Source organism: Adelges cooleyi, unplaced genomic scaffold (assembly GCF_023614345.1).
Source record: "Adelges cooleyi isolate 19-005CV unplaced genomic scaffold, UGA_ACOO_1.1 ACOO_flye_CR_arks_rails_tigmint_CR_PRNA_247, whole genome shotgun sequence".
NCBI classification, from domain to species: Eukaryota; Metazoa; Arthropoda; class Insecta; order Hemiptera; family Adelgidae; genus Adelges; species Adelges cooleyi.
This window is the reverse complement of record NW_026095912.1, coordinates 7,298,737-7,318,621: the sequence shown is the minus strand read 5'-3', so window position 1 is coordinate 7,318,621 and position 19,885 is coordinate 7,298,737. Positions and strand designations below refer to the sequence as shown.

General features: G+C 30.3%; 2 protein-coding genes across 2 annotated transcripts; both read right to left on the bottom strand.

Moving 5' to 3' along the window:
* Positions 1–900: 900 nt before the first annotated feature.
* LOC126837132 (legumain-like) lies at positions 901–5,926 on the bottom strand. Its single transcript, XM_050570950.1, has 12 exons — positions 5,787–5,926; positions 5,004–5,149; positions 4,768–4,865; positions 4,608–4,689; positions 4,093–4,178; positions 3,263–3,404; positions 3,121–3,190; positions 2,932–3,050; positions 2,437–2,643; positions 2,244–2,339; positions 1,812–1,997; positions 901–1,166 (listed from the first exon to the last, which is right to left on the bottom strand). The coding sequence occupies exons 1-12, from the start codon at positions 5,788–5,790 to the stop codon at positions 1,044–1,046; spliced, it is 1,359 nt and encodes a 452-aa protein (XP_050426907.1). The 5' UTR covers positions 5,791–5,926; the 3' UTR covers positions 901–1,043.
* Positions 5,927–7,577: 1,651 nt separating this feature from the next.
* On the bottom strand, positions 7,578–10,438 carry LOC126837014 (uncharacterized). Its single transcript, XM_050570737.1, has 7 exons — positions 10,347–10,438; positions 9,536–9,677; positions 8,876–8,945; positions 8,674–8,801; positions 8,066–8,179; positions 7,638–7,814; positions 7,578–7,589 (listed from the first exon to the last, which is right to left on the bottom strand). Exons 1-7 carry the CDS (start codon positions 10,436–10,438, stop codon positions 7,578–7,580), a joined length of 735 nt encoding a protein of 244 aa, XP_050426694.1.
* Positions 10,439–19,885: the final 9,447 nt, after the last annotated feature.

Genomic DNA, 19,885 nt, shown 5'->3' with positions numbered 1-19,885 from the left:
ATTATCAGTGACGATTTGAGTTGCCTGAGAAGCTTATGGTTACTTATGAGTTACCTATCATAATTAACCCTAATATGCTGCGATGAATAAACGATGGAAACATTTCGTTGTTAGAAAAAAAATGGTCACAGTGATTGCTCTGCGATAAGTGTCCAGGTTGGATATATAAACCCATTACTTGTCTATGCTCAAAATATTTTCACAAGAGTGACCGATTTAATGTAAAATCTCTACATAAGTTAAGTCAATAAGCTTTCAATCATCATCGGATTTCTTGGTTTATTTCGATATTTTATTTTTATTACGCTTTTTTTTATAACTCCCAAAAATATTTATGTTATTACTAGTATACAACTTTGTAAATAATATGAACACTTACTCCTAATTTTGGACAATGTACTAGTAATTTTAAATCGCTAATTGCCGAAAACCTACAAGTCCACGTTTTCTAATTGTTTATTAAAGCCAAAATCCTAAATATTGACAAAACTTTTTTCTGTCGTAAACTGTAACTTCTAAATCTTTACTTTATGTTTGGACAGTTTGATTTAACTCTGTTTAAAATTAAATTCGATAAAAATGGAATTATTTCCTTACTGCAGTTAGTAGTTCATTTATTTGAGGGATAAACAATTTTTTACAGAATTTTAATTTTTAGTTAAAAGTAACATGCAGTCTATGTTATGTAAAGGTTTTAACTAGTGATTTATTTCTATATCAAGTTCAAATTCAAGTATGGGAAAAGAAAAAAAAATAGTTATAGTGACTTTTTTTTTAACGTTGTGTATTTTTATTATTATATTAACTAAAATGTGATTTTACGCTTTACATGATATTACTAATGAGAATCTGTTCTTAGTTTTTTATTATGTTACTTTTGTAGGAAAAACTTAAGCAACATTAAAACAAAGAAATACTTTATTTTTTAAGGATTACATGAAAACATATAATAAAACCGTATACAATTATTCTACAAATATTTTGAATGTAACATGAATAATGTATAATGTGATCACATGATGATTTGTCTTTTTAGTTAATCCTCATAACTGTGTTGAGCGCATTCCATGTTGACAGGCTACATCGATAAACTTGTTAATGAAGTGATGTGCTTTCTCATTGACTACGCATATGTTAGCGAAAATATTTATCTGTACTTGTCGATTCTAGAAATTAAAAAAAACACTATATAAAAACCCAAAGGGATGATAAAAATACCTAAATTAATTTTTTTTTTATTATACAGATATAATCGGATATTGATTGAAAAATATTATCTATCGAATTCCAAATTCTTATTAATACAAATTTACCCCGTGTGCGTTGTAAGGGTTAATAATCAATTTTCGATCAATGAGTTTTAAGTTTTTCAGATTTTTAAACAATAAAGTGATTATGCTATAATTGTTATAAGGCATTTATCATTTTAGAGTTTATATTATTGCGGTTCAACTAAATAGAAACAATTTTTTTTTTTACAATAACAGATGTTATTAAGGGTTTGCCAGATTTTAACATTTATTTTTTCAAGAACTTGACGTACTAAGACATTTTTGAAGACAGAGTAAGATTCCAAATGAAAAAAAATGTATCGAACAAGATTGATTTCATCCTTTGGGTTTTGTACCCACCCTAAATATTGTCGAACCATGTGACCTAATCAGATTAGGTCACATGGTTCGAAAAAACTTTAGTTTTGAAAACCAAATTTGAATAGGCTAAACAATTATTGAAATTAACTTTATAACTTTGTAAATTTTGGTTCTTTCATTATTTATCAGTTATAATATTTTGATAATTTGATTAGGTACCTTTAAAAATGAAAAACATTTCTCGGATATGTGGTTAACTATACTTCTGTAACACGGGAACATATCCATGTTAAGTTTTAGATGAGCTGGTTTCTCCAGTGTACCGATTTTCGCAGCAACTTCTGGCATTTCTTTAACAACTTTTTTGTAAATTTCGTTCATTATTTTATCGGCTAATTGTTTCTTCTATGACACATAAACAAACAGATATATAATATATTTTATAATTTCCTTCAAGACATAATTTTACAATTTTTGATTTATGACTTATGAATGTAACTGTCCATGATAACATTGTAAAAATTAACAAATATTCTGAATCTTATAAGTTTATTAATAATCTTTATAAGTTCAAAGGTTTAGCCAATATGTAAAGCAAAGTGCGGTTGTAATGACTAAGTAGTTCAATGACTGACATTCTCATTTACTCACATTCTTCTTGTGACCAATTTCTCTACTCAGTGATTCTCTTTTGATCTGATCTTTAGTATCTATTAACTGGCGTTTCAAAGCGAATTCGGCTACATCCTGTTGTCGTACATTCAACATAAAAAATATATACATATATTTATTATTTACTATGACCAACGAAACATATTTGTATCACATAATATACATCACTTACACCGGTTTTTAACAGATTCAGTACTTTGTTCGTTTTGCTCGCAGAACTCTGGCCGTATGAGAATCCTATGAAAGAGGATAGTTTTTCAAATCCTAAGTGGAAGTCACCATATATCATCACGTTACTATCAGTAACTTTAGTCCGGGTCTTCTCGTAATGTTTGAAGACCGTTCGTGCGGAGGCCTCCTTAGACGCTTCCACAATTACCTGCTCAAAATTAGATTACATCAAGGTAACCAACAGTCATATGAATTACAGCGAACAAAAAAATATTTCTCCTATCAAAGTCGATAAAAACACTTCAAAGACGACCCCCACTGTGCTGTGTTTTACGTTATTTTAAAAATTTAAACAGTATAAATTAGGTAAATTCAATCGTTCATACTATACATTATCATTTTCATTACTATTTTTTTTTATTTGGAAGACATTACGTCTTGAGATTAGCATGTATACAATTTTTCCTTAATTTTTGTTCGACCGTTCGCGTTATACCTTGTCCCAGTTTTCCATCCAAGATATACCGAATTCATCTCCCAGGTATGTGTCATATTGTTCGTCGTAATAGTATGTATATGCGTTCTCCCTAGGACCAGCCGCAGTGATGGCCAAAACTAAAAATCGTCAAGAAAGCAGTTAGAAATATCGGTGGTTAAAGTTTTTTTCAATATTTTTTAAACTCACTCGATTTATTGTCATCAAGCAATCCGTCGAACATTGAACCCGAATAACAAGCGTCAACGTACAACAAGATCTGAATACAATAATATTGCATAAAAATACTACCATAAATCAACTGAATTTATTTCATAATAATGATTTTCACCTTTTCATATTTTCGACGAATGTACAGCTCTTTAAGAGTTCTGATCAGTTCGTCGGCATACAATGGCTTGTTTCCTGGGAAGTACACTACACCGGACTCGCCGTCACCGACGAAGTTAATGAAAATATTATCATGTGAACTGCTGTAATAGGAAATATATCGAGTGATTGTAAAAATAAAGTTAGTACAGAAGGGTCAGGTCATACTGGAACGGAGAAGGTCACAGGTCTTAAAGGTTTTTTTGAAATTATTTAAAAAAAAACACTCGATGGGCTGTCAATAATGTGCTTAACATTTTTATTATTAGAGTAGATAGGTACGTGTAGGTTGCTCTCCTGTCTATAATACTTGGTGATTCAACATAGCAACCAAAAAATGTACTACTGTCAAAGTATAATTTTACCCGTATTTTTTTTGAGTTTTGCTCAGATATTATATCGAGAAAATTGTAAACGTTATAGCCTCACACAAGATCTAATTTCAGTCTAATTCTTAGACCTTATAAGGCCTAAAAGTTTAAACGAAAATAAGAAATAACGAAGAAGGTTCTACCCGTTGGATAGTACGATTCAATTTGACTAGTTATAAAAAACTATAGCGTGCTTTCATTTAAGGTTGAAACATTTTTTAGGGGTTTTCTCGATTTCGAAAAAGAAGGGGTTAAATTTTCAAATATTTGACCTAATAAAGTACCTTTTATGATTTTTTATCTATAGAGGTACGACATGATGATTATTCAGCCAAGTCCTTTGTACCCTTATTGCACAAACAGTCTTAAATTAGGAACGATTATGCTCGTTATTATTTTATTTAAAGTATCTCATACGTACCTTTTGACTACTTTGCCGGATCCAATTTTCGACATTTTATGTTTGTCGCCTTTCAGAACACTGAGGAAATTTTCCTTTGTTACATTCTACATTGAAGTAAAGCAACAGTTGAATTATTTATAAAGAACATAAAAATTTTCAAGATAACAAATTTTAGGAGAAAACCAGAAATAAAAATAAAAGTTTTTAATAGGAATAAAAAATGTATTTTTTTTTTTTTTTTAGAAATGAATTACTTCCCAAAATATGAATGGTAGTGTAAAGTCATTCGAACATGTTTTTTAATTTTACAGAAACAACGTTTAAAATGTAAAACGCCATAATGTATAACATACTCATTATAATAAAAGTTTATGTCCTCTAAAAGTAAAACTATATATATAGAAGTTTTTTATTATTTGTACAAACAAGTTAATACATTTACTAACTCATTTGCGAAAAATAATGCACTTGCAACATCACAATTCAAGTAATATGTTGTTTTTATTTATAAAAGTTTTTAGTTAAGTACTCACAGATCCTGCGTAATCGATTTTGATACCTTTGTATACATCTGTTCCATTGGGCTGATTAATCAATGTTCCTGGTGCCCAATTACTATGTAGAAAAAACGAGACAATTAATCAATATTATAAAAATATGTTATTGAATTTTTTTTAAATTAATTGTTATTACCTTGTGTGATTTACAACATCATTGGCCATCATCACGATGATATTTTCTTCAGGAATTCCATTTCTTCTAACGACTTGGTAAGCATGTGCCACATCCGCCTAACAAAGATTTGATCGCGTTAACAATTATATAAAACCACAGAGTCAACGGACTTACATGTTGACAGATTTAACTATCAAAAAACGTTAATATTTAAATGTAAACTAATGATATAAATATTATAGTTTAGTAGTTACCTGATGCCTATAATTTTCCCAGCCATCTGAACCGGCCACCAAAACAACCCATTTTTTTCCTAAAAAAAAATTTCCTTTCACATAGTCGAGTAAAGATCCTTGAGACCCGATCGCCAACAATAAAATCAAACACAATCTGTGAAGTTCTAAAATAAAAATATGGTATTGACATTAAAATAAATTAGTTTTAATACAAGTTTATCATTAATATAAAAATATGTAAATAAATAATAATAATAATATGTAACAATAAAGTTAAATGTATAAATACAGCCATCACGACCAAATATTATGTTATTTTAATATTTTTTTATATCGGTGTTAATAACATTTCGCAATGACATTTACATGATTAACTTAGATAATTTATTAATAAGGAAATCATTTGATACAACCGGACATATTTATAAAACTTATGATTACAACTTACATCTATACTTAAAAATTTGCTTTTCCTTTGTAAGTAGAGGTGTAATTACAAGCCTATGTAACCATTTCATACAAACTTCAACCACATTTATGTACACATATTTCTTCCAAAAAAATAACTTAAAAATTACAATCACTTTTAAAAAAAAACGTGGCTTATGTTAGGTTAAATTAACAGGATCAACATGTATGCTTCATTTAAAAATAAAACTCTAATTAAATAATACTACTCATAATTTATGTTGTGACTTGTGAGAATAGCTTTTTAAATAATGCATTTAAGTTGTTATGTGGTTAGATATACAAACGGTTTGATGCATTGTTATGTGAGAATTATATTTGTTTAGGTCTTACCCATTTCGTTTTATCCGGTAACAATACAACTATCTTTGGAAATCGAATGTTGATGCGCCTACAGACTATTGTTAAACCACATGCACCGAAGCATTTATAACACAAACGTCTGATGAGTCAAACACTCTTTGAACATTTTGGAATTCTTATCGACAAGTGGGTACTGAAAGATTAAATTCTAATAGTAGGCAAGTATCTCGTATATCTTTAAACGTTTACTCACTATTACATGTCACTCAGGAGAGTCTTTTCGTAAAAAAAAATTAACTTTGTAGACAACACTTATATTCTATTAAGTAGGTAATATATAATTGTGAATCATTATTTTTAAACTTCAGTTTTAAGTACTTAAATGTTTAATCTCAATTACCTACCACAGCATAGATCGATCGCCAACTCAATACAATTCGGTGCAATCCAACTATTCCGAGTAATTATAATATTAAAAAAAAAACAGTTTTACTAAAAAAATAAAGACGTTTAATAAAGTTTACAAGAATATTTTACACATTATTAGTAATTAAAGCCAATGCTAGCGATAGACTAGGCCACTGAGACTAACTACTGTGAGCTATTAACAAACAATAATATTATGACTCGATAGTGTTTAGAACTCGCTACTTTTATACACTTTTTTTACTGATACTTTAAAATTTTAACTATAGATTCTTATACACATTTAGGTACGTTAGACCTATCTTCAGACTAGTTTTTAACATTAAAAAAAATCGGTGTTACGGACACAAAAATAAACAACATTGTAAGTATAAAAACTTTCAGCATCGCATCAATACTAAAAATTATCATAGTCAGTTATAATTACTTTTTTGTTTTTATGTTATCTAAAATAATAATTTCGTGGTTTTAAGCTCTACTTTCTGTTTGAAGTTGTTTTGTATAATCTTATACATCTAATATAATAATACTACGAATGAAGGAACGGATACAAGGGAGGGAGTGGCTTTGGGAGCTTATGTCCCAAATTATTATATTTGAATATTATAGATTTTTTTACTGTGTAAACGTTAACTGTGACTACTACATACATGTATTTTAAGTGTATTCCCTCCCTTTTTTCAATTCTATATTAGCCTTTGAAGGAATGTAAAATGAATAAAGTAAATTAGATAATTATTATTTATTAGGTAATCACATGAAGGCTTTGTTTTTTAGTTAATCTTCATTAATGTTTTGAGCGCGTTCAATGTTGAACATGTTACATCAATAATTTTGTTAACCGAGTGATGTGCTTTCTTGTCGACAACGCATATATTACCAAAAATAGTTATCTCTACTTGTCGGTTCTGAAAATGAAAAAAAAAACACTTCATGAAACGTCAGCGAGGTAATAAAAATACCTAATTGTATTAATTTATTACTATATAGTCATAAGAACTAACTATTAAAAAATGCTTAACTATTACTGGTTTTTCCCCCCCAAATTTAGCTATATGCTAAATGTTACTTTAAGCTAAATACTTTTAAATAAAATTAAATAAGAATCAGTTCGGACTGTAATAATAAGTATTAAGAGAAGTATGACCTTAAATAAATAGGAGGAATAGAGTTAAATAGGATTTTGTGACAATTTTATTAAACAAAAATAAATTAACTAATCAGAAAATAATCTAAATTATTAAATAGCCTAACTCTGCTTAGAAAAAAATGACGAATGTTATTGACTTTTATTTATTTAACATTTAAAAATGCTGCGTTTACTTTTTAAATAGGTACTAAGTTGTTAGACAGACTTATTTTCATTGACCTAATCGATTATTAAAATTAGGTTTGTTACTTGGTCAACTTTAAATATTTAAACAGATATAGTTTTTTACTAATTTGCTTAGGTACCTCTGAAACTGAGAAACATTTGTCGGTTATACGGTTGACTATACACTGAAACATATCCATGTTTAGTGGCAAATAAGCTGGTTTCTCCAGTGTACCGATTTTCGCAGCAACTCCTGGCATTTCCTTTGCAACTTTTTTGTAAATTGCCTTTATTATTTTATCGACTAATTGTTTCATCTATGACACATGAACAAACAAACAGATATAAAATATATTTTTTTAATTTCCTTCTAGCTTTGTTTTTGCAAATTTTTAAATTATGATATAAATGTAACTGTCGATGATAATATAATAAAAATTAACAAATATTCTTAATCTTATAAGTTTTATTAATAATCTTTATAAGTTCAAAGGTTTAGCCAATATGTAAAGCAAAGTGTAGTTGTAGTGATTATGTACTATAACGACTAGCATTCTCATGTACTCACTTTCTTTTTGTGATCAATTTCTTTTTTCAGTAATTTTCTTATGATCGGGTCTTTAGTATTTAATATCTGGCGTTCCAAAGTGAATTCGGCCACATCCTGTTGCCGTACTACAGACTAAAAAAATGATTTTTCACTTTTATTTTTAAAAAATAATGTACTGTGGCTAACGAAACATATTTTTGTCACACAATATATATTGTGGATTGAGTATATTTTTCTTTTGGCTTGCAGAACTCTGGCCGTATGAGAATCCTATAAACGAGGATAGTTTTTCAAATCCAACGCTGAGGTCACCATACATGATTACGTTACTCTTAGTGACATTAGTACGGGTCTCTTGGAAATCTTTGAACAACTTTCTTGCCTTGGCTGCAGTAGTCGCTTCTACAATCAACTGTTCAGGGTTAGATTAGATCAAGACAACCAATAGTTATTCAAATTATAGCGAACAGTTAAACATTTTCTCCTTTAAAGTCGAATAAACCATTACAAAGTTGACCCCGCTGTGCTTGAACGTATTTTATACGTTATTTAAAAAATTGGTAACAGTAGAATTTAGGTGAATTGGATTGTTTACTATGTATCTTTATATACACTACGTGAAATACCTTGTCCCAGTTTTCCATCCAAGTTACACTGAATAAATCTCCCAGGCATGTACTATATTCTCCGCTATTACTGTCACAATAAGTTGCATATGAACTTTCTTGAGGACCAGACGCAGTGATGGCCATAACTGAAATCGTCAAGAATATTTAATTGGATATGTCGATTATTTTTTACGTTTTTTTTTATATTTTTAAAACTCACTCGATTTATCGTCATCAAGCATTCCGTCGAACATTGAACCCGCATGACAAGCCTCTATATAAAACACGATCTGAGGACAATATTATTGCATTAAGGGGTTTACATACGGTCTGTTTTTTTTAAGTTTTAGGCTAAATATCCAGAAAATCGTCGACTACTTAGGATGGTCCGATTATAATTCTGTAAGTTATTTGATAACTTCACAGGGTTATGTAAGAAACAGATTTTTTATATTTTGCTTTTTTGTAAAAAAAAAATAGGTTTTAATATTGAAAAAATTGCAAATTTAATTATTTAATTACAAGAGACGGACATTTTTAAATACAAATAGACTTCCAACATAACTTAGTAAAGTAGTCAAAGAACTCGAATCACTTACAGAATTGAAATTGGACCATCCTATGTAGTCGACATTTCGTCTGGCTTTTTGGTCTAAAATAAACCAAAATGGCTTTTACTCATAGAAAAAATGATTTAAATTAAAAATATTACCTTGTAGCTTACACAAGTTAACCGTTAAGTTAAATGACATCGTTGTAATCTATAAAAGCCTATTTTTCTTAAATATTTCCTTTATAAAACTCTTTAAAAACAGACCGCATGCAATCCCCTTAAATAAGACCCTTAAATCGAATGAAATTATTTTATAATAATATTTACCTTTCTATATTTTCGTTGGTCGTACATTTCTCTGAAGGTTCTGATCAGTGTGTCGGCATAAAATAGCTTGGGCTTTGGGAAGTACAATGCGCCGGGTTGGCCGTGATCGACAAAGTTAATGAAAATATTATCGTGTGGACCACTGTATCAGGAAATAAAATGAGTGATTATAAAAAAAAGCCAGTACAGTGAGTTGGGGGCATAGTGAGGCCGGGGGTGGAGCAGATTGGTACGGGGGAGGCCATAGGACTATATACATTTTTTAAACTAAAATAATATCACCTTCAAATAAATGCTTCCACGCGTATCTGTAGATGCGTCAAATAAAAGGATTGTCAAAAATTGTGATTAACATTGTATTTTTAGTATTTGTGTGAATACGATTGGGGGGCCCCCTGTCTATAATACATTTTTGCCTTAGTTGCTTCTATTTCGTAAATTACAATAAAATGACATTTTTTTCCTAAGTTACTTGTAGCCTGTTGATTTCTTAATAACCTAGGAATTAGTCATATTTTTTACATTGACAAAAAAATAAAATACATCATTGTAAAAGCAATACCTTCTTAACTACACATCGAAACTAAAAAAAAAGTATTTTAACCCTTTCAAGCTCTTACAGAATTTAAGTACATAAACTCGTTATCTGGGAACTATACAAATTTAGTTGCTTACATTTTTTGGTAGCCTAAAACTTCATGAAAAATGTAAACTTACCAAGTTTCCTTCTACCCTGAGAGCACCAGTGTAGATTCTTAATTCGGTAACGATTATGCTCGTTATTATTTTATTTAGCGTATCATACACGTACCTTTCGACTACTTTGCCGGATCCAATTCTCGACATTTTACCTTTGTCGCCCTTGAGAACACTGAGGAAGTTATCCTTTGTTACGTTCTGCATTAAGAAAAGTAACCATAAGTTAAATGGTAACTATTCATAGATAACATGAAAATTATCATAGAATATAAATTAACTAATTATTGAAAGAAAACCAGAAATAAAAAATAATTTTAATAGGAAAAAAAAATATTTAGTTAATGGGACATTTTATTACTACTAAAATATTAACGGCATAGTGATGACACGAGAACATGTTTTTTTAATTTTACAGGAACAACGTTTAAAAAAAATGTAAAACGCGATAGCGTGTAATCTACACATTTTTAATAAATGCCTATGTTCTCTAGAAGTATAAATAGATCCTCTTTCATTACATTGAAATATGCATAACGCAATAAAGTATGAAAAGTTGTTCAATATAAATACAAAACGATTCAACGAATACATTTGTCCGAAATAGTACACTCACAACATCACAATGCAATTGATATGCTTTTATAGATAGTTTTATAATTTACTTTAAAAGTAAATAATTAAAATACGTGTATTAAAATGTATTCTGAGAGACTTACGTCACTGAATTTTAAGAACAATTTTCAAATTAAATAATAATATTAAACTTGGAACAATTTATAGTTAAACATTTTTCCCAAATGAAAACCTAAAAAATGACAATTACTTTTAGGAAAAACTTACTTTACGTTAGGTTAATTGGATCATACATTTAATTTGTCATGTGCTTGGATATTTAAGCGACTTGATGCACCATATATTGTAATGTAATAATTATATATGGTGCTACAGAATAATAGCTTAACCTAATTGATCAGTCAAAATTGTCAATAAGTTAGTAATTCAAGATAATTTCTTATATGTATACGTTATTATTTAGGAATAAAAGGTTGAGAACTAAAAAATGAAAATTATTTCGATGAAAAACGTTGCATATGTTAAATTAAGTCACTCTGTATGCTTAATCAAAAAACACAAAAATATAACTCTTGATTTTTATTGTGTGAATTGCTTTTTAAAAAATATATTTGAGCGGTCATGTGCTTGGATAATCAAACGACTTGATACATTGTTATTTTTTATGTAATAATTATGTACTCATAATGTTTAATAATGTTCTTACCCATTTCGTTTTTTCCGGTAACAATACAACACTCTTTGAAAATCGAATGTTGTTGAGGTTACAGAGTAATTTTAGACCGTGTGCACAGAAGCTTTTATAACACAGACGTCTGATGACTCAAGAACTCTTTGAACATTTTGGAATTCTTATCGACAAGTATGCACTGAAAGATTAGATTCAAAAAGTAAGCAAGTATCTTGTGTTTTATATCTTTAAACTTCTTCGTTTTCGTATAAAAATTTACCTAATAGATTACATTTATAAATTATTAACTAATAGATAATATTGTGAAACAATTATTTTGATATTTCAGTTTTAAGTACCTAAACGTATGTTTAATCTCAATTACCTACCACAGCATAGGTCGATCCCTAACTCAATACAATTTGGTGCAATCAAACTATTCCGAGCAATGATAATATTTACTCTATTTTAATTGGTTTAGACGTATTTACGTATGGTTATTACTAATTATTTTATTGTTATAGAATAACAAAATTAAGACTAATTGAATTTATTTTATAAATTATTAGTAATTATAGCCAAGGCTAGCAATATATTATAACAATAATATTATAACTTGATAGTGTTCAGAACTCGTTACTTTATATACTTTTGTTTTACTGATTTTTAACTTCAATTCGTTGCTTTGTGTTGTTAGAAAATAAGTTTAGAGTGACCGATCTCCGGTAAATGTCCAAATTGGATGTACAATCCATTATTTGTATATTTTTTAAATTTAAATATTTTCTGTATTAATATGTGTTTACTAGTATATAACTTTGTAAATAATAAGTACGCCTACTCATATTTTTGGGTATGTAAGCCAAGTGAAACATGTTTATAAGAGCCAAAAAAATAAGTATTGTCAAGACTCTTTTCTGTTGTAAACTTTAATTTCCGAACGCTATATTTGATGTTTGTACAGTCTAATTAGACTCCGTTTCTGGTGTAAACGATGTACTTGTGTATGCTCATTACAAACTGATAGTAAAATCAAAATTTATAAAAATGGAATTAGTTAATAGTAATGTGCATATTATTTTGTGTGCTGAATTGTCGCCAATTTGTAATATATATATATATATGCGGATAAAGGCATGCCTAATAAACATTCTGTAAGACTGTTGTCTTAATCCGACCGTTTACCGTTTCTGACAGTTACTATACTAAATCTATCCTAACTATCTTATTAGGTATAATAATAGACAATAGAAATATTACCTAGACTAGTAGACGACATTGTACATTTTAAAAAATATTTCATTTTTATTATAATAAATTACATAATTTATTGTTTTCATAACAAACATAATAAACAAATACATAATATGGAAAACAATAGATACAGTTATTTCAGTGACTTTTGACGGTAGTGCGATGTTGGACTAAATAGGAATATTTGGTTTTTCGCTGTTGGCAATACTGTTAGAACGTTAAAACGATATTCCTGTTTTATCCAATGTCTCATTACCGTCCAAAGTCAACCGAAATTACGGTATACATCATCATAATTCTTGTAATATATTACTTTGACTTCTTGGGTTTTCTAATGACTGAATTGGCTGCTTGATTTGTTTTCGAGCCCATGTCGCTGACGGGCCCAGGTCTAACCTGGGTTCAGTCATTTCTTAATTATCATCTTTTTATAGTAATTCGGCATACTATACACTTGCTGCTGGTCGACCCTGTCATTTATGTCTTAGCATAACATATGCTTGAGAGGTGTAAATGGTAACTGCATTCGCTCATTATGGAGTTCTTCAGCGATGGCTTCAAACTTGCAGAAGTTGTACTTGTGACTTATCTATCGTGATCGATTTTAACTTACTCATTGAATCAAGGTTAAAGTGGCCAATGTAAATAATATCTTTGATTATTCTCTACCGATACCACAGAAGACCTCACTACTGAACTGTTATTTCCATCCGGCTCAATACTTTGAACTACTACTTTTTCAAAATATTTTTTTCTAATATGGCCCAATACACTAATATTATGTACCCTTCGAATTACAATAAAATGTTTGGCTGTTACCTGTGCCTCTTTGCAGGTGTACTCTTACCGTCCGCTTTACTGTTAAACATAAAATAACCACTTAAATGTACTATGCAATGTATAATGCATAATACATATGGCATAGACATACACCAATGACATACATAGACACAATTCCCACCATCCCTCTCCACCCATGGTTCAGAGGTCTTGACATTACCAGATGACTCATTGTTGCTTTTTACCGTTTTCGAATTGGTCATAATTTCTGTCTTTTCCTTTTTTATCTCTCTCAGTACCTCTCCACGCTGCACTTTACATGATGAACCTGCTATATGTGACTCTTCCCATCTTCTTTTTCATTGGCCCACTCTAAAATGATCCTTAACTACATGCTGTTTATAGAAAATAGTCTTTATGTTTTCAACTTTATATATACATATATTAAAACTCTAGTAGTATTCTGATATTAGCAAAAATATATTTTACTGTTTAAATTTTAAATCACCAGAAATTTCAAAACTTCTTCTGGTATTATTACTGATCTAAGAAGTCTTGTAGTAGTTTATTGTTACCTGTCAAAAATACCTAATATGAGTATAATTTACTCATATTAGGTATTTTTGACAGTTTGAAATCGTCACAATTATTATTTTAATTTATATTTCGAATGTTGCCAAAACTATAGATATCAATTCAAGCACTATACAAATTTTATAATATATAAAAAAAATGTTGACAATCTTAAAGAGATAAGTAATTTATTAATTTAACTAGCTACACGTCATGTCATAACTTATTGTCATTATTTAGTTGTTAAGTACAACTCACAATTACATGACCGGTATGTAGGCTGGTCCAATGACTGATTAGTAAAATCCCGAGGTATTTATTTTCAAATACACAATTTGGTCCCAATTTAGGCACAGGCAGTTAACGAGTCAACATTGTCGTTAATACGCAGAGAATAATTAATTAGAAATGCATAAATGGTCGCATGGCAACCAAATTATAATTGCTTAGCGCATTGTATTCAATGTCAATCTTTCAGCTGTAATTGGATTATGTTTTAAGCATGCAAGACACAATATACTTGATTAGAGAATATTATCTGTCACTGCTCTAACCAAACTTGTATTAAATTATGTAAATTCCAGCCGCAGAAAATAGGTTGTAAACATATGCACTGTCATATTATTCTGTTGACAATAATGGTCGATGTGAAATTTGGGAACCAGAGAACTATACAGACTATAAATTACTCTTAATTTAAGAGGAATTATTACATTTGATGATTTCTACCATGCAATTTAAATTTAAGAGATTACATACTGGCAACAATCGATATTTCTTTGGGAATATTTTTTTTTTTACTTACAAGTCCAGTAGTGTAAATTATTTGATTGTAAAATATGTATTTTAAAAACATTTAATAATTGTAAAATGTAGCCTAGTACGAGACAAATTTAAAATACATAATTAATATTTTGTAACTCTTACATTTTGACAACCAAATTATGTTTAAAAAGAAACTAACAAACTAAAAAACTATGACATAATAGTTTTTCAATATGACTGGAAATATTTGCTAAAATGACGACCCCCACATTTTTTTAAAAATTATAACTTTTTTGTATGATACATATTTAACAAAAAAAAAAAAATTATAATAATTTACCGAAAAATATGTAAAATATGTAAAAGTTCAATGCCCGGGTCGCATCCTAAACCAGTCTTCTTGTTAGCTGGACCTACAGTGACTGATCAGACAAAAGTTGAAGAATCCGTAAGTAGTAACAGTATCATAGTATAATATTTTCCATAATAATCAATAAGGCTGGGGAGAGCACGTTCCGTCTATGAGTGCGTAGTTACAGATAGATATTATGTATAGAAAGTACTACTGCTCGCAACGGATTAACGTGCATAATGATATATTATACGACCTGTAAGTCCCTTTTACCCTTTCGAAAAGCACACGCTAGGATTTCCAACCAGACCTTGCCTTCTCCGCACCCACCCTCCTCTCCATAACGTCCCCACAGTGTTTTATCTGATGTATTACTCTGACGCGACGGAAAACGCCCTCGTTCGCCTAATCCCATATGCGACTGCTGGTGTATGTTTTTTTTTACCTAATGTACAAATGACAGCCCATTTGTTTGTTAACTGCTGTATAAATTTAACCGACAAGACGGTTAATGGTTAATCACCTCAAACGCAACGAAAATCTAAAACAAGATTTTCTACGAGTGCTCGTGTTTACTGGCAAAAACCCACTTAAACAAGATTAACGCGACACATTAAACTAGGCCGAAACGAAATAATTCACCTGTTTAATGCTATTTGGGTGAAAACAAAAAATAAATTCAAAAAAACCTTCTTGTTTTTTTTTTTTACGGAGTTTTAAATGTAAGCTGTAAGAAACAACAGCTGTAAGGCTATTTAGTATATTTTTTATAATATGCAGAACGAATTGTTTTTTCTTTTACAAATAAGTAAGTACAAGGTTAACAATGAAAGTTAACCGTAGCATTAAATAAAGAATCTAAATAAAATTACCTACCATTCGATAGTAATATATTCTATCCGTAAAAATATATAATACGAATTTCTACTAAAATTGTTAAAAGGAAAGTATACCTAAAAAAAAGTTGGTAAATGATAAAATTTTTAAACAATTTTTTCATTGGTTTTTATAATTTATATCACCATTTACCGTTTATAACTTTAAGAACCAATCGAGAACCGTCTAATAATATACACCAGACAAAAGTTATCTAACTTTATACCTAACCACGTTGTGTAGAAAAGCCTAAAGGGGATATTTTATTTCTTACAGGTTACAATAGGCAAATTACTATATAAACTTGTTTATTTTAATAAATTACTGTGGTATTGGTGTCATAACATTTAAAAACAAGTGCTAAATTTCAGTACAAACCGTGGATTTTAGTATATTGCCTCCCCGGCAGCTCCCCTCAGGAATGAATCGATTACATAATATTATTATAAAAAAACATTATTATTTTTTATCACAACCGCTGCCGAAAGCGAACCAAAGAACACGACCTTTAATCCCGTAAGCGCATTCGGGAATTTAATTTATGTGTTTTGCATATATTTCACCAAAACCGTGGCAAATAATCGAAGACGACCACCGGTATCATTTTTTTTTTATTGACGTTTTTATTTAGAATTTCCGAGAAAACCGTCGTCGTCGCCTGAAAATATATATTTTTTTTTATACAGGCTTATATATTATATTATAATATATACTTATCGTTGAAAGCATGAATGTATTTAGCGGCTGCCACCGCACTCGAAAACGATTACAACGCCTATTCGTCTCATCGGCAGACGACGATGATGGCATACCAATCTATTTGATTGCCTATACACACGAGCATCATCACTTTCAGCCTAACACTCGAGTGTCACCTCCGACGTTCGACGACCATAATTTATGTACTTATATTATTCTCATCACAACCTACCGTACAAGAACGCGACGGCGAGATCCTCGATAAACCACGCATTGCAGTACATATCATCGCGAATATACGGCAACCCCAATACGATTATAACCAGCCCGGGATCGCAAGTTATTTATTGGAGAAATTATAAAAAACATACTTCTAAACTTGTTCAGGCTCTAAAAAACGTATCAGCAACCAATCACGCCCCCCAAGTGAGGTTTATAATTTTTACTGAAATGTTAATGGAACTTTCAGAGTTTTTATAAGGTCTAAACTTCTTTAGCCATCCTTCTATAGTTACGCCAACGTGCAAGGACATATTACTATAATATATTTTACATGTATTTTATGCCAATCTCCTCTCCAAACCGTCGTAGACGCTTCTGACCTGGAAATATTGACCAAACGTCAGTTTTGGCGGTTCGCTGCAATAAATGCCACCTCTATCCGTAACGGGTTTGACACAACGATATTGCACCCTCCTTCATAGAATTCTGTAATTATTATTATTATCATCGCTACCATCGTCGTCACGCGACAACTGCGATATTAAAAAATGTAAATGCGAAAAATAAAACTGTAATATCTGATGGCAACAACGGTTACAGCCCCGGTTAATTAGGTTACGTTTATTCCTGAGCAAAAGTCTCGTTAAATATAGGTAACGTCATGTATGTGCGTGGTGAGGTGTGTCATTTAAGTTCATTAAACAGACTGGGTGTATCCGAATTAAAAGCTGAGTGCATTGAACCAAATTCTCCAGCAAATCAAATGAAAATCACGGTTCATTTAACAAAATTCGTTGATTCAGAAATAAGATATCCAATGAATTAGTAAAATTCATTCTGTAAGTCTTTGTAGTACCCTTTTGTAGATTGGCTATATTGGTATATAGATAAATAATAAATGGTTAAATATTTATTTGAATTGAAAATCCTTATAATAGCACAGAAAAATCATCCTGGATCTTACAGGTAACCAATATTGGGCACTTTCTAACTATAGACTTTCGGCAGACATGTATCAAATTATATTGTCTAAGAAGTCAATGATTCCTTTAGGAAAAGGAACACAGGAAAAAAACTGAAATTTCTAAGCATAAGGGATTTTTTATTTTATTTACAGAGATGGACAATAGTGCATATTAATATTCTTCGCCAACTTAATATTCTCAAATAATTACACTAAAACATATTTAATCGTCTCATTGAATAATGCAAATCGTATAACTTAAAAAGTAAATAAAAAACAAAGAAATTATCAGCATTCACACAGTTTAAAGATTGAAACATTTTTCAATGAAATGGTTTTTAAGTCGAAACCTATTAAGTACCTCCCCTGCAGCTCTGCGAGAATATCAAGTTAAAATATTTTTAAAATCTTATTAAAGTGTATATTACACAAAATTACTTGGGTGTGGTTTCCTAGAGCTATATTCGTATTCGTCGGGATTTAAATGCTCTTTGTTCGCAAATAGTAATTTCATCGACAATATAACTTTGGTGCGTGTGTTATAACAATAAATTGTTCTACATAAATAACTAAACGCAGATGTGTGAAGTCCAACAGTTTACGCAATCCTTATTATTATATTGGAATTTAGCAACCGTGTAAGTATTTTATTGCCAAGCCAGAGAGTTATGGTCTATGGGCTCGACTAGACTTTCTAAAGTACAGCAAGTAATTCAGTATCCGCATCCCAGTATATTCGCATCGAAGCGGTTTCTTAATAGGTATTTAGTGACTGCACACTTCAAACCCAGCACAGTGGGGTCCAACAATCCATTAGTTTGAATGGAGTACAAAATATAAATTGTATAATTCATATAAATTACTTTCAAACATGGAGTGTAATAATTCAACCTCTCCTAGCCTATTATTATCCACTGTTTCGCCGTGGTGTGTTTGAAAATATAAACTATTAACTAATACAGTCCAAACTAATTACGGTAAGTCAACGCGTAGTGACGCCATTGAGTAGATTTAGATAAACGCGGCTAACACGGACAGTGTTTTTTTATTTTTGTAATTTATTTTTGTTCAGTAATTAATAAACAACCTAACGGCTCTTTTCAAATTGCTCGCCTTTCACTCCATGAGTGTGTAATTAGTATCTATTAAGACTTATGTGAGACTAAGTTAGGAATAAGGATAACAAATATTATTTTATTGAAACCACAAGTGTGCAAATATACTCTTTCTATACATTTTACCTATGCCTTGAGAGCTTACTCTCGATAAAAAAAACAACAACAATAATTATTAGTCCAAAACTAAATGTCTAGACTTAAAGAAAAATTAAAAATAGAAGTAAAAACCCGAGTGCTGATTTCTCACATTAAGATGGATAGAGACAACAGATTTAACTGGCGGGGTTTTTTATGTGAAGCTAATAAAAACTCTGAAAACTACTGTCTTGTGTGTTTTTTTTTGAATTTGTAGATAATTCCTGGAGAAAGGATAGCATGACGTACTCACATAAATATCTGTGGTTATAACTCTGACTACAACCTAATCGTTTTAGCTTCGACGGGGAGCAGAGATGCTATTGGTTTTTATAACAATATTTATATAAAAAAAAACTATTTAGTTCATTCGTCACACCGTAATTTATTCATCGTTACAGTCTTTTTTTTTCATTGTATTTTAAAAATGTACTATCATTCATAGGCCAGCGTTTGTGGATTTCAGGTTTTTTGACTTTTAAGGCGTACTAACAGGCTATAAGTCAGACGGGCCGATATAGCAGTTGAGCCGTCAATTACGTTTTGGGCAACCCGGTTTTGCCGTGGGGTCTTCACAGCAGTACACCTTGGCCGGCCCTCTGTTGCACTGGGTTTCCAAAGCCCTTTGTTCTTCTCTTTCTTCGGGACACGGAGGTGCGAATTTCAGGGT